The sequence below is a fragment of the Pristiophorus japonicus genome, chromosome 4, assembly GCF_044704955.1.
Source record: "Pristiophorus japonicus isolate sPriJap1 chromosome 4, sPriJap1.hap1, whole genome shotgun sequence".
Lineage (NCBI taxonomy): Eukaryota > Metazoa > Chordata > Chondrichthyes > Pristiophoridae > Pristiophorus > Pristiophorus japonicus.
Window position 1 is genome coordinate 211342349 of NC_091980.1, and position 16052 is coordinate 211358400.

At 42.2% G+C, this 16052-nt stretch overlaps 1 protein-coding gene across 3 annotated transcripts in view; it reads left to right on the plus strand.

The window, feature by feature from the left end:
- Nucleotides 1–16052, plus strand: part of akap6 (A kinase (PRKA) anchor protein 6) — a 589551-nt gene that overhangs the window by 272210 nt on the left and 301289 nt on the right. For all 3 annotated transcript variants that reach the window (XM_070879057.1, XM_070879059.1, XM_070879058.1), the window contains 3 exons: nt 2693–2815; nt 5068–5164; nt 13165–13328. In XM_070879057.1, coding sequence (XP_070735158.1) covers nt 2693–2815; nt 5068–5164; nt 13165–13328 — 384 coding nt within the window. The remainder of the gene's footprint in view (nt 1–2692; nt 2816–5067; nt 5165–13164; nt 13329–16052) is intronic.

Sequence of the window (16052 nt, forward strand, 5' to 3'; positions counted from 1 at the left end):
TGAATATCCCCATTCTCAACAATGACGGAGCCCAGCACGTGAGTGCAAAAGACAAGACTGAAGCGTTTGCAACCATCTTCAGCCAGAAGTGCCGAGTGGATGATCCATATCGGCCTCCTCCTGAAGTCCCCACCATCAAAGAAGGCAGTCTTCAGTCAATTCAATTCATTCCATGTGATATCAAGAAACGGCTGAGCGCACTGGATACAGCAAAGGCTATGGGCCCCAACAACATCCCGGCTGTCATGCTGATGACGTGCTCCAGAACTAGCCACTCCTCTAGCTAAACTGTTCCAATACAGCTACAACACTGGCATCTACAAAAGGCAAGACAAATCCAATCCGGTCAATTACCACCCCATCAGTCTACTCTCAATCATCAGCAAAATGATGGAAGGTATTGTCAGCAGTGCTATCAAGCAGCAATTACTCATCAATAACCTGCTCACCGATGTTCAGTTTGGGTTCCACCAGGACCACTTGTCTCCAGACCTCGTTACAGCTTTAGTCCAAACATCCCTTAATGGATATTAAAGGAATCAAGGGATATGGGGATAGAGCAGGAAAGTGGATTTGATATAGAAGATCAGCCATGATCTCATTGAATGGCAGAGCAAGTTCAAGGGGCCAAATGGCCTACACCTGTCCTAATTCTTATCTTCTTATGAAGCATAATTGAAACATACAAGATTCTGAAGGGGATTGGCAGGGTAGATGCTGAGAGGTTGGCTCCCTTGGCTGGAGTGTCTAGAACTAGGGGGCACAGTCTCAGGAAAAGAGAAAGGCCATTTAAGACCAAGATGAAGAGGAATCTCTTCACTCAGACAGTTGTAAATCTTTGGAATTCTTTGCCCCAGATGGCTGTGGATGCTGAGTCTCTAAATATATTTAAGGCTGAGATAGATAGATTTTTGGACTACAGGGGAAATCAAGCGATATGGTGGGAAAGTGGAGTTGAGGTCGATGATTAGCCATGATCTTATTGAAAGGCGGAGCAGGCTAGAGGGGCTGAATGGTCTACTTGTGGGGAAGCGCAAAACTAGAGGCCATCAATATAAGATAGTCACCAAGAATCAAATAGAGAGTTTAGAAGAAACGTCTTTACCGAGAGAATGGTGAGAATGTGGAACTCGCTATCACAGAGAGTAGTTGAGGTGAATGGTATAGATGCAGTTAAGGGGAAGCAAGATAAGCATATGAGGGAGAAGGGACTAGAGGGTTATGCTGACAGAGTTAGATGAGGAAAGATGGAAGGAGGTTCGAGTGGAGCACAAATACTGGCATGGACTGGTTGAGGCGAACGGCCTGTTTCGGTGCTGTATAATCTATGAAGCCTGAGCTTGCTGACATGGCCACAATGGTAGTGTTGCAGCTAAGGATTGGAGAAGTTTAGTATTAGGCTAACTCATTGTCTCTTCTTGGCCAAATTATAGCACATGTTGTGATGAGAACTTGCACCGATGTAGCACCTTGCCAGACCTTTGCAATGTATTAAAGCTTTTCACAACCAATGTTGTGAAAATGATTTGTGAAGTGCAATCACTGTTGTCATTTAGGCAAACATAGCAGGTAATTTTCACAGATCAAGGTTTTATGAACAGGTAATTTTCACAGACCAAGGTTTTATGAACACAAGTGAGATAAATGACTAGTTAACCTCTTTTGGTGGTGTTGGTTGAAGTACAAAGCTGGCATGGACACTATGAGAACTCCCTGGTCTTCTTGGAATAGTGCCATGAGCATCTTAGGGCCAATTTTAACTACAGGTGGAGAATGTGTGGGCAGAGTCCTTTGTATGGCATAGGACCGCGATTTGCATCTTAAAAGTTGCTTCTCGTCTGAATTAGGCAAGCACTCTGGCCAACCACCTCAAGAACCTACCCAAAATTTGAAATTTTTGGGACACTATCAGCCCATTTATGCTGGGTGGAGGGAGGTAAAATCAGCCCTATTTGGCCTGTTTGGCCATATCTCTGAAAATGCAGCATGCCCTCTGCACTGAAACGTCAGCCTAGACTATGGGATTGTGTTCAGGAGTGGGTCTTGAACACACAACCTTCTGCCTCAAGAACAAGTATGCTGCCAAATGAACCAAACTGACACTGAGGGGACACTTGCACCTGGTTGGTTTCACTAAAATAACAGCAAATGTAACATGTCTATTAAACTCATCTGGTTTAAAATAGAAAGGGGTTGATGATAAAAACTAAGGATATTGGATCAAAAATATAATCTATTTAAAGGAACTGAGACATCAGAACAAGATAATAATGAGCAGCGATGGACAATGAAATAAATCACACTAAGGGGAATGCACTCTGCATACTACAGATATTTACTATAGTTTGTAAAGTTTCCAGTAGTGATGGAAACGTTTAATATTGTGCTTAACATTGGACTACTTTATAACTTATTCAGTCACCAAAGTGACTTGTTTTGTTTCTATTTTCTCCTTGATGCCATAACTTTTCAAAAGGTTTTATCACTTACATCACATAAAAGGCATGTGTGATGAGTTCTCTAATCACAGAAAGGGAAACTAAAGGGGAATAGTTTGCTGTATGATATCACCAATAAATGCTGAATGATTATTCAGTCAGCACCCTTGTAATCATTGCTCTCTGCAAAAGCTAAAGTTTAGTTCAGCTTAATAACTATGGTAACTTCTTAACTTACTCTCCTTTTCCTCCAGGGCTTTGTAAATAAGCTCGATGAATTGATTCGTTGGTTGTTTGAAGCCATGGAAACAACAGAAAACTGGACACCTCCGAAAGCTGATACATACAGCCTGAAGCTTTACCTGGAAACCCATCTGGTAAGGCATAAGCTGCCGACAGCTCATATTGATAGAACTTAGCTAAGTAAATTATCAAACATATTAGAGATTCCACTCTATGGCTTTATGATCCTTCACCATCTAGTACCCTTTTATGTAAAGATATATTTTAAAACCTTTTTACCTAGAAACATATGCATTTTTGACTGTTGTATAAAAATGACTATTGTGAAGAAGCACTTTCTTGATAAAAGTGACAAACCTCTTGTACAAGGAGTAAGAAGAACCTTGTATTATTTTAATCATAGTAAGACCACTCATTCCAGTAAATGCAATGATATATTTTGATTAATTATACATTGTTGTGTGATATGTTTATTATGTGAGGGATCCTTGTTGGAGTTCATCCAGTGATACTTGAACCATATATATTAGCAGATTCATTTCCTGTGTGTACTGATATCATCCAAGATGGGCTTTAATTGGCCTCATCAATACTGGCTGAGGGAGGGTACCACTCCTGATCGTTACCTTGTGTAAATCTAGGGGATTAGACAATCTGATCAAGGTGGTAACTAACAGGGGTCTGAGACTGGATTGCTTGTAGAATGGTGGGGGTACCAAATACAGAAGGGAAGAACATGAGCAATACTTGAGAAAAAATAAGTAATTGGACTTTATTATATAGCCATAGGATAACTTAGAGCCAACATGTTATCAAATTGTGTAGAAGTTCTTCACCTGAACCTAAATCCCTTTTTTTTTGCGAAAACAACTGTTCTTTGTTAGTGAACATGCTTAGTATTCAGTCATGGGTATAGACAAGGTTATGATTTTATGAAGCTTCAGAAATGTCCTGTAAATATGAGCTGTTGTTGTTGAAAGGCTTATTTCACAAGTGTGCTCTCCTCTATCAAAAATGCTATACTGCAACATTCAGCAATATTAACTTTTGTGAGACCACTTTATTATGAAGTCAGTGTGCAAGTCATATATTTATTATTTCACGCTGCACTTCCTCAAGATTATCTGATTAGATCAAAAGTCAAGCTATAATTAATTGCTTTGGTGCTTAATTAAATTAATCATCAATGCAAGCATGATGTTTATAAATCTATCTAATTATAATCATAAATTAAAAACCTGAAATCATGCATTCAGCACTTAGCGAAATTCAGATCCAGAGACACAACATTTTATTTTAATTGATAGAATGACAGATACAGTATCTAGAAAGGATATATATTAAAATTGTATATTTTAAATATATTTTTAATCTGTTTAATTTTTTTTGTGTTCTTTTGGATCCTTGATGCCACACATTCCCTGGTCGAGAGTGTGGTCAGATGACCATGCCTCTGTCAATGTTGCTGTTCAGTTATCTGCTAGTAAATGTTCAAAAGTCATCGTCTGAATGCAAGGCTGAGATTGGGAGCCTTTTCATGAGGAGTAACTGGTGTAAGTCAGTTTCTTTTCAGTTATCACTGCTTTAGTTAATTAGCCATGGCCTGCTGACCTTCAATGGCTGAACTATCTCCCAATATGTCAATATATCCTTCTTGGGCATTAATGAGCAGAGTTATGTGAGTTCAGTTGAATTTCTTTTTCATGGAGCCTTAGATTGTTGGGGGATAATGGCTGATGACATTCTGCCATTTTCTCATGAGTCAACACAGAAGAGGCAAATAGAATGGAGACCCAGCATAACCGGGTTTTGCCTCAAATTCCTACTCCACCAGCCCAATTGTGACATTATTATGTTGACAGAAGTGAGACATTTCAGGGTCTTTTTATTGGTTTATTAGGGTTGGGTTCCACGACGGTTTGGTGGGTGAATGCACCTCACACTTTGGTACTAGGTCTAGAAGATCCAGGCTTCAAACCATAGTCTGTGCTGAGTTAGCAGACTTCAGCGCGGGCAAAATTACTGGTCTCAGTGACCTCAGGATTGAAGAGGGCAGGGAGATCGTTCAGGGTTCCTGTTCCTGATTACTGTCTATGGTCTTTCTCTTCAGCCCCTTACTCCTGGAAAGTAAACGTGTGTTGCTGTTGGATGAGGGCAGGATCAGACTTGTCTGTTTTCTACAATCAAATAAATTTTATTTTCTATCTAGGTTCAGATAAGGAGAGTAGTTACTTGGACAAGATACTGGAAGAATCCTGGATCTCTGCCTTCATGACAGGATGGAACTTCTGAAAAAATCAATTAATCTGTTTTCTGTGGGGAGAAATGGTTTATTCTCAAATATAATAATTTTTCTCCTAATTGGGGTTACTTGATTTTTTTGCAGAGTTTTAAACTTAATGTAGACAGTCATTGTACACTTAAAGATGCTGTGGTGGAAGAGGGACAGCAGCTTCTGGAGCGTATTGAATCACACAACTCAGGTAAGTCCCTGAAGCAAATAAAGATATTAGAACAGATTGCCACAATTTCCTTTACTCATTTAAGCAAGTCCCATTTAATTTGGTGATGACATATATAAACAATTTTGCAGGAGAGGTTTGTACGCTGCTGATTTTCTGAGACTCTCCCATGGCATTGAGCCTCTCTGGTGGTGCAGCAGATTGGAAAATCAGGCCCCGACCAAATTTGCATTGGGCCTGATCTTCCGATAAATGATTTTTTTTTCCTGACACTGTTTTAAATGTCACTGCTGGCATTTTAATCACATTCAATAAACTGGTGAGGATGGGTCTTGCTGCATAATTTAGATGGGCAAAAAGAATTCATGCTTGGCCACACCTCAACGTGCACTATACGTGTCACCCAATAAGGATCTGGAGCCCGCATTTATAGAGCCCTCCATACTTACCTGGATATGTCAGAGGAGAGCTGGTTTTACTCCCTGTACTTCACAAGAACAACTGCCACAGAGTTGCACCACCTGCTGCAGGGTGACCAGCAGACAGCATCTGGAAAAGACATGAGGGCCGAAATTGACGGCCTTACCGCCCACTGCCGCCGACATTCTTCCTCGAGTTGCGCCCAGTGCCAGTTTCGATTTGGCCTGGAGTGGGCGGGAGGGGAGAACCGCCGGGAACCGCCTGTTGTTGTCAACGGACGGCCAAGTGGTGCAACTGACCTCCCTCCCGCCGAGATGCCAGATTGATGCGGGCGGGAGTCGGCAGGAGTCGACGCCAAAAGTGAGGGTGGATTGCTGTGAGGAGACTGGTCTTTCCCCGACGGTGAGTATGAAGCGCTGAAAAAAAAATGTTTTCTTTACAGCGACTTACCTTGATGGGGTCCCCTGAAGGTCTTCCGATTTTTTTTTTAATGCTTTTTATTTGCAGCTCTTTGACCCTCCATGGGCCCGACTCCATCCTCAGTGGCACTTGGGTGGCAAGCGCCTTTACTGCTGAGAATGAGAGCTCCCGCCTGCTGCTGCCCAGACTAACGGCGTAAGTCCCTCTTTTGCCACTGGCTGCCCTTTCAAGGACCTTTTTGACGAAAACCCCGCCCAGAGTACCATCAGGTATCTCGGCGGCTATCTGTGGTCCTTTGGGCGGCACTTGAGCTGCAATTGGCCGTCAGCAATTTCGGCCCCATGATCCTTCCCATTGAAAGAAATGTTAACTCAGCATGAAGCTTTCATGTCACTGCGTCCTTCCAATACACCATAGGGACCATCTTCTATATTAAGCAATCTGCAGTCCAGACCTGTATTAACAAAGTGACAAATGCTATATTTGCAGAGACAACAGATTTATTTATTTTTTCTGTGGAAAGAAGGCAAAACTGGACCGAACACACAGCTTGGAGTCAAATAGTATGTCAAGATTGCAAACAGTCTGGTTCAACCTAAGCCATTGGCTGGGGAGCGTGGTGGAATCAATGGTTTGGGAACGGAGTTTGTGGTTGCGGCCAAAGACAACGGGGGCTAAATTAGATAAGGCCCGAAAACGGACGGGAGGATCGCGATCTGTCCGTGCACATTAAAAGTAATGCAGGTAGCATATAAAATTCATACTCAACAGGGGACCAAATATCATAGGGTGTCTGCTCTGTATTTAAAGGTTGCCTGCAGAGTGGAACACTGTCTGCACTTCTTAAAAGAGAGGTGCTTTGTGAAAGAAGTACCTAATTTTGACTCGTGCTAAGCAATGGGGAAGTTAGCAATATCACAACAGGGCTGAGAAAGGGCATCTCGGTTCTTGAACGCAGCATTGGAGGACTTGGTGCAGAGGGTCGATCGGAAGAGACAGGTCCTTTACCCACAGTGGAAAGACAGTGGAAGGAGATTGCTGAAATGGTCAGTACCACCAGTCTTTCCCATGCTAGATCCAGTACTGGAAGAAGATTAATGACCTCACACGAGTGGTCAAGGTGAGTAAATACACCTTCAAATGCCATATCCCACCAACTGCACCACTAGCCTCACACACTGCACAATGCACCACACGCCCATCACTCAGCTACCAATAATCTCTATCAATGACGATTCATACCTCACAATCATAGCTTCACCTCACCCTCACACACTTCGGTTCTCATACGTAGCACTGGAAGCCTAGGTGCAGAGGGTGGATAAGAAAAGACAGGTGCTCTACCCACAGGATTGCAAGCCTCACACTTACAGCTAACACATTGCACACACTGCCAGCTATTTAACCATGACAGGCCTATCACCCAAACACTTTGCAGCACACTCACTGACACATTTCCCTTTCTCTTGCAGGCCAAGGTGGCTTATAACTTGTGCCAGCAGAAGCTAACAGGTGGGGGGACAAACAGAATCTGACCCAGCTGGAGGAGACGGTGCTCAATATAATTAGTGGGCCATCACTGAGGCCGTGGTGATCGGCGACGCTGAAAGCATTGATGATGACGGTATGTTCATGCCGAATCTTTCTTCTCACATCCCACGTCCCCCTCATGACACAATCTCTACTGACTCAGAAGCTGCTGATAGTACAAGCATGCACATCTTGCTTTCCGACCCTTCCTTCACCACAACCCGACCCTTGTGCATTTCTCCTTTCAGATACCCAAGAACTGCCACCAGCCAGCCTGCATAGGAAGAAGTAGAGGAGGAGAGTGATGGAGAAGAAGAGGCACCTTCACACGATCTGACACTCCCAGGCACCAGCTCATAAAATGGCACTGCATGAACTTTACAGCGTAGTATAGAGACGGGATCTGCACGTGGTGAATCATCGGACATGAGTGGGCTGCAGACAGGGCAGGGGAAAGGGTAGTGCAGGTACCAGCTCCCCAGGGAGCGAGGTTGCACACGGGTTCTCTTGCACAGGACTCGAATGAGGACTTTGACAGGGCAGCCTTCAGAAGAAGGTTGACGGGTAAGCAGACAGAAATGCTTGGTGCAATGGCACACCTACCAGAGAGCCTCTTGTCACTGTCAAGGAGCATGGAGGAGTCCGGCTCCAACCTTGCAAGGATTTTTGCAGAAAGCTTGCAGCCCATGATATACAAGGTGAAAGTGATGGGCAACTCCATTACCACACTTGTGGACCCAGCCATGGTGCTGGGTGTGATGGGTGATGTAGCAGCTTCCATTGCAGCACAAGAAAAGCAACCCAACATCTGAGTGCTTCAGTGAAAGCTCAGACTTCTGCCACGCAATCTCAGACTACTGCCGTCGGGGCTGGGTTTATGAGTGTGGAACGGGGCTTGCAGGGTCCCACAGCTGTACAGCAATCTCTGCTCCAACAGATGGCTGGGAATGCTGAGGCGCTGCCCCAGGCGAGTGGCAGTGGATCCGTGGAGCAAGAACTTGCTGTCCTCTCTCAGGATGACAGCATTTGTACTTCTAACGCTGCCATTGCGCCAGTGCCATTGTAGTTGCCTGTCAACCAGCCACCCAGGCTGCTGCCGCCCATGCCAAAGTGGTGCAGTCTAAAGCCAGGCCTTCTAGGCCCAGAGCTGCTCGAGGTCAAAATGCAAGGCCAGCTGCAGTCTCCCCCATGGAAACTCAGCAGCCTTCCACCAGCCATGCTATAGCCACTGGGGCAGAACTTTGTAGGCACACGAAAGACAGACACCAGAGGAATGCACAAGGGTGATTAATTGACTTTGTAATGTAATATTGTAATTAATAATTTATAAATTATGTTGGGAGTGTTTGTTTTGTGATGGCTTTCATTTCAGCATTGTGGCCAAGAGGACGCTGCAATCTTCCATGACAGAGGAGAAATTTTGAGCAATGGAGATCCGGAGTTTCATTCAGGGGAAGCTGTGTCTGATGATGCGCTCACGGACAGCTGGCCAGGATGTGGATGTGCAGACTGCCTCCTCCCTTCCTCCTCCTCCTCTTCCTCTTCTTCCTCCTCAAGTTACAGAGGATGCAGCAGATCAGCACGAATTGGGACACCCGCTCCGGCATGTACTGGAGAGCTCCTCCCGAGCAGTCAAGGCAACGGAACGGTTGCTTGAGCACCCTCAATGGTTTGCGCAATGATGTTCCTCGTGGTAGAATGGCCATCATTATATGAATGCTGGCCACCAGTGGTGGGGTTGCGGAGGTGAGTCATCAGCCAGGTGCAGAGCAGATAGCCCTTGGCGCCAAGCAGCCACCCTCAGATTCGACGTGGTGGCTGCAAGATTGCTGGCACAGCGGTCTGGCGCAGGATGAAGGCATCATGACTGCTGCTAGGATACCAGCATTCACCATCATGATATGCTGGGTGTGGTCGCACACCAACTGCATGTTAAGTGAGTGGTACCCTTTGTGTTTACAGTACATATTAACATTGATATGCGATGCCCGCAAAGCCACATGTGTGCAGCCGATGGCGCCCTGCACCAAGGGGAACCCCGATATCCTGACAGAGCCACATGCATGCTCCTCCTGCTGCTATCTGTTTAGGGAGAAGACACCGAAGTCCCTTCTCCTGGAGTACAGAGCCTCTGTGATCTCCCGGATGCAGCGATGAACAGCGAACTGCGAGATGGTTGTTATGTCACTTGTTCCAGCCTGGAAGGATCTGCTGGTGTAAATTCAGGGCCACGGACACCTTGGGGCCCACTGGCAGCACCATCGTCGTCCTGCTCTGAGACTGCAGATCTGGTTCCAAGAGGTGGCAGAGTTCTGTGACCACCTCCTTGGTGAAGCTTTTCCTCCTGGCTTAGGTGCAGGTAGGAGAAGTACACTCTGAAGACCCTAGGTGGGTATGGTCCCCTGCTGAGAGCCCTGCTTCCTCCCTCTGCGAGCAACTTGTCTGCTTTGCTGACTCTGTGCCATCTCCCTGTCATGCTGTAGCACGAAGAGACTGCAACTAGAGCCCCCATGACTGGGAGCAAGTCGTATAGTCAGAGGTCTTTCAGTAGCAGCCTACGCCTTCCAAATGTCCAGCATCTCTCCCTGCACACTTTAGCAATGTTACAAATGTCTTCCAGCAAGCCAGAATTGAAATAAACTCTAAGAGCTATAACAAGACAAATAATCAACTGACCTAAAAGTTGAACGTATCTCTTTAAATAGCACTGGCGGGGGTCCCTCATCCAGCTGAATACATGTTCATCTGTGCGAGTTTAGGAGAGGGCGTTGTTTGGAACGGCAATGTCCAAAGTGGCTGGTCGTGCACCAAATCAATGTTATACACTGACTAACGTCGTGTTCTACCTACTCAGCTACTGCCTGCGCTCACACATTCTGCCCACGTTATTGCTCTCACCAATATGGTGATCAGTGCGGGCCACACCAGAAGTGAGCGGAAGCCATTTGGTCACCATAATTACTCCAAATCGGCCTTAATTGCTGGTGCTAAGGTGCCAAATTTCAAGACCAATGACTTTGGTCTTCCCACTGTTTAACTGGAGGAAATGCAGCTCATCCAAGACTGGATGTCGGACAAGTGGTCTGACAACACAGAAGTAATGGAGGATTTGAGAGGTAGAGCTGGTGTCATCAGCATACATATAGAACCTGAGCCCATGTCTTTGGATGATATCGCCAGGAGGCACTATATAGATGAAGAAGTGAAGGAGGCCAAGGATGCGGGGACGGAAAGAGAAGTCATTGCTGGTGATCTTTGCCTATGATTACAAAGGTGAAAGTTAAATGAAGCAAAGGCAATCCCACTGAACTTGACAACAGAGGAGAGGCACTGGAGGAGAATGATCAATCATGTCAGAGGCTACAGAGAGATCAAGGAGGGAAAAAGGAGCACCACAGTTACAGAGGATGCAATTTGTGCTTTTGATTAGTATCATTTCAGTGCTGTGACAGGAGTAGAAACGTGATTGAAGTGATTAAACATTTAAACCACAGTTAATGACACTAGTAGCCAATCCTTAAACACAGTTAAAGCAATAGTGCAACCACATACTGCATAATTGGGCAAACATGGATCACCTTCTGCACAGTATGGCCATCACAAGTGTGGCTGCACCAGATGTCCTTCTTGAACTGTGGAGTATTCTGGTATTTAGATGCATGCTACTGTCTGGAAGAAAACTTGTGATGCTGAATGGTGCACATGGGAAAAACTATTAATATTAATAAATAAAATATTTCCTCATTATGTGTTAATTTTGATGAATTTCAAAGTGAAATATTTTTAAAAACAAACTGTTTTGGAGAGGCTGTGACAATTGGTGCAAAAACAATGTTACTCAAGCTGTCTTGGCATGAAACAGCATGTTTAACTCTGTACAACACAGTACAGAATTTGAAGGAGGCAGAGACAAAAAAAGGAGGGTGCGATTCATTTCAGAGGGGATTGCTGATGGGAAGGAGATTGCGGAGAGCCACAATGAGAAAAGGGAGTTTAGACAATGGTTTGGCTCAGCAACGAAGTGCTGCAGAGTTCAATAATTGGAGAGAATGTTTCTTGCAAGATGCAAAGTTGTTTTAAGATTAATTTGGGGGGAAAAATTAGCACACAGTGTGAAATTAGATCTCAGGATAATGAGAATTAGGACTGCCTTGAAATAATCATGGAGTAAGTAGAAACAGCATCATAGAGATATTAATTGTCATAAAATTTTGTTTAACTAACCATGGTTTTTCCTTGTTGATTTTGCCTTCAGGTAAGTTAATATAAATAAAAGTTTTATTTCCAATGTTCTCCTCTACAGTTCCACATATGGCATTAAGCCTCCAATACCTTGTCCAATTGGCCATTCTTTGTGAGGTGTTGGGGCCAATTGTTGTGTCTTAGTTGAGATCAACACAAACAAAGAAGTACTCAGATTCATCCTGCTGTGATTGAATCTAATCAATCCTGCAACACAAGACTAAAAGCAAAGGAATAATTTTACTAATACTTCAGTAGATTGGAATAAATTTGATAATTCTTGTAATTAAAAAGAACACAAAAAATTACATCATACTTGTCCTGGCACAGTTTGTTGAAGTTTACAATGAAATGAAGCCTAGGAATTATAGTAACTAATTCCATGGGGGTAATATTAACTTAATCCACCCGTTGGGAAACTGGCGCAATACCGGTTTTACACCCCACCTGATTTTAGTCTCCGTTGAAGTCAATGGAGAGTAATATTTGCCAGGTGTAAATCCCAGCGTTCCACCCGATCCCGTGGGTTTCCCGCCCGGTGCATTCGGTTACAATTAACCCCATTATGTCTCAGTACTGCAGAAACTCAGCTGCTGCATTCTTCTATCAGTTCAGGGTTGTACTATAGGTTACTTAAAATTTCATTGGAAAACTCAGACCATTCAAAACTACATTTTAAAATCTGACAATATATTCTCACCTACTCTTCTACTGTTATATTGAAATGAAACATGATTGGAGATACAACTCAATTGTCCCTGCTGCGAACCAATTTGAGTCCAGCCCAGAGCAGATGAAGAAAATGTTTTCTTCTCACATCCAAATGATTGTGAAAGCTATAAATTAATGTATTTCTGATAGTCACAATCTTCTAAGTCAGCACAGCCTATATCAATCCTAAGCACTGTACCTAATTTGATAATGTGAGATCCTAATGACCCAACTGAGTATAACAGAGGCTGAAATACTGTATTGATGAGTGCAGCAGGGTGCTGTTCAGAAGATTGAGATGAGGCTTTTTGTTGAAGAAGCATCAGTACAGCATTGAACTAAGTGGTACCATTCCTCACCTGGAAACATCATTGTTGGAAATGAAAAAGTTTTGGATTTTCCAGCATTGTGATTCCACACTTTATCAACACATTTCAAGATCATTTGTAAATGCGAATTGATGGTGGTATTTGTGAACAGTGGCTGTGTTGATTCATATTCGAATAGGTTTAGAAATAGCTTTTTCCCTTCAAATGTTTCAGTCGAGCTTTGAAGAGTGGAGATATGACTCGATTGAACATTTATGGGGAAAACAAGTTGCAAAATGCTGTGTCTGCCTGTAACATTTGTTAATTGAATGGTATTCATTTTTGTGCTGCTTCTGTTGAGTGCTGATATCCAGTTGCTCTACTTTGAAGGATTGAAAGACATGCTGCAGATTATTGCAAGTCAATGGCAGGAACTACAGAGACAAATCAAACGACAGCACAGCTGGATTCTTCGAGCCCTGGACATAATCAAAGCTGAGATATTGGCAACTGATGTGACTGCAGATGATTTAGAAGGTTCTGGGAGCCCCAAAGTAAGTCGGTTAAAGTTTGGCAATTACATTAAAACATTTTTTGAAACACTTCAACTGTATAACAGTTTATTACATTTTAGCCACCAGGTAAGAGCAAAGATTATAGCGTTTCTGAAATAGAAGCAATGTCGCAAGACCGTTTCCTTGTATATGTAAAAACACATGCATAATCAATTCAGTACTGTTGATGATCCACTGTTTCATGTTTCGAACCATTTTTCTGTCACTTTGTTAACTGTTGACTATGATACTGTACACATCAGACTGCAGCTTTTGTTCCTCTTATTCCCCAAACTATTACTGTTATCAATTATCTGAGATACTAATAGTTGTTATTGTACATCATATTGTCCTTATTTCTTCATAACCATTGTTAACTTTCCTGACGTAAGAACAGAACTTAAAAAATGTTTCAGATCACCACGATTCGTTGCTTTTCTTCTTGCAGCTGAACAACTGATAATAGATGTTTCTTTCTTTCCATTTTGTCCGAACTCATTTTTTCTTTACATGTTATGTCCATGTTGTATTTTATTTTTTCCCATTTAAAAGATCGTATAGATAACATTTCTTAGTATTTTCTGCTCTTCTCTAAAACGTTATTATGTCAACCCTCAGGCCTTCTCAATTTTGGCAGAAATGTTTCTGCTACCTCTGTTCTGTTTCCTTATTGGCTCCTCCAATTTTTCTTTCAAATTCTCTTGCCTCTGTTCTGTTTCTGTCTTATCTCATCTGTGGTTCTACTTTCTTCTCTGCTTCTTATATTTGTTTCTTAGAATCGTCTCCTTTCTTTGTCTTGGGTTCTCCCTCCTATCCTCTTCCATATGTTTTAATTATATGAAAGCCATTTCTATTTGCAGCTTTAGCCTTTATTGGTGTTGCTTACTGTTGTTTCTCCTTCCTTTCAATGCTGTACTATCTGCTCTGGTTTCTCCATTTAACTGCAAACAGTAATCATATGTTAGGAGGCCAGCATGTTCAGACAGTGCTCATCAATTAACATTTTCACTGAGTGGTATTCAGTTTTTATCTCCCCAACTATTAGCTATCTCTCCACTTTGTAACAGCTAATACAATTTAATACATTATTTGAAGGTTTTATGTGACAAAGTGCATTTAAAAAAACAAGGCTGCCACAGAATAACTGACATAATTAACATTTCACAACAGTTGATTTCCCAAAGTTGAAATTCCAAATTGACCCCTAACCACAAGAGTTGTAACATGCCAAATGAATGACACATATAATGATTTTATATATTTAAAGTATTTACACCACGATCTTTGAGTTTGAGATCAATATTCTATCGGCATTAATCTCTGAAATCTCTTTGGCCTTGAAATTATGTTGTGGAGGAGAAGCATACGAATTGAGTATGTTTGTATAAAATCCATGTCTGCTTTTGTAACAGAGATGCTAACCTGTTCAAAGTAAGTGAGTTAACGGGCGATTAAAATAACTGAAAAGCAATTTCATACAAATGCATTAAGCATTTCTACGCTAATATCACACAGTGTAATTTCAAGGCCTATATAAATTCAAAATTGGTTTGTTTATAATTGCTTTATGAATTGATACAATATTTACATGGCCATTTGGGAGGGAAAGTGAAGCATTTGCCTAAATAGTTGACTTTTTCCCCCCCCAATCTGTTTAGATTGCATTAATCGCTGGATTCATTTTCCACTCCGTCATGATTCCAGATAAAGTAAATGGAAATGCTGTGTCCACTATTAACCTGAAATATGCCAAAGATTTCAGTTGTTTAGTGGAACAAATCTATCTTCTAAATAATCATTCAGCTGCCACACTAATGATTATAAAGTAAAAGCAATAGAGGAACCCACAGAAAAAACATCAACACTGCTTAAATCTTGTATTTAATTAGTAAACCCCTACAACATAATATTTAAATGTGAATAGTTAATTTTATTTTTTTAAAGTCTTTAACTACCATAAATCACCCTAATCTACAAAAGCATTCAGTAGTGACATCCATTATCTGGTTAGTTACAGAAAATTAACAAAGAAGAATGACAGTGAACTGTTGTCATTCGTTGTAATGACTATTAGATACATTATCTCATTAGCCGGTCCCACCTTACAGGAGCAGGTAATAAGGTCATAAGTTCCCAATAAATCTTCCTCCACCATGCATTGTAATACTCCAGAATGGGACAGTAACAGGATGTTATTTCTTCGGAGCATAAGGCCTTCAGCAACTGGTGCTCTATTCATAAAGTTTTAGAATTGTGCACTTCACAAATAGAACAAAATGTGCTTCATTGTGCCAATTGCTTTGGCAGAATCAAAACCAAACATTTGCATTTATCGATTGTAACTACATAAGTTGCAACTTGCAGTGAAGGAACATCCTATTCTGTAACATACAAACATAAAGGATTGGCTTTTTGCCTGAGTCTTGTGAATATAGGAATGGTGAAATAGGATAAAATAGACAGCATGAAACTCAAAGATATTAGTCTGTTGGGAGCTTTACTTGTGATTGCCGTGCTGAGTTGAAACTGAAAGCTAATACAACCATTGTAGTGGTAAGGACTTTAACAGATGCATACCGTTGAGTTCATTATGGCTAGTAACAGCCAACTTTAAGCTAATGTAATAATGACTTCAAAACATCTTTAGATCATATCGGTCAGATCCATGACCAGACTCCAAATTCGTAACTGCCGTTAGCAGCACCAGCTCCCGATAGAATATTT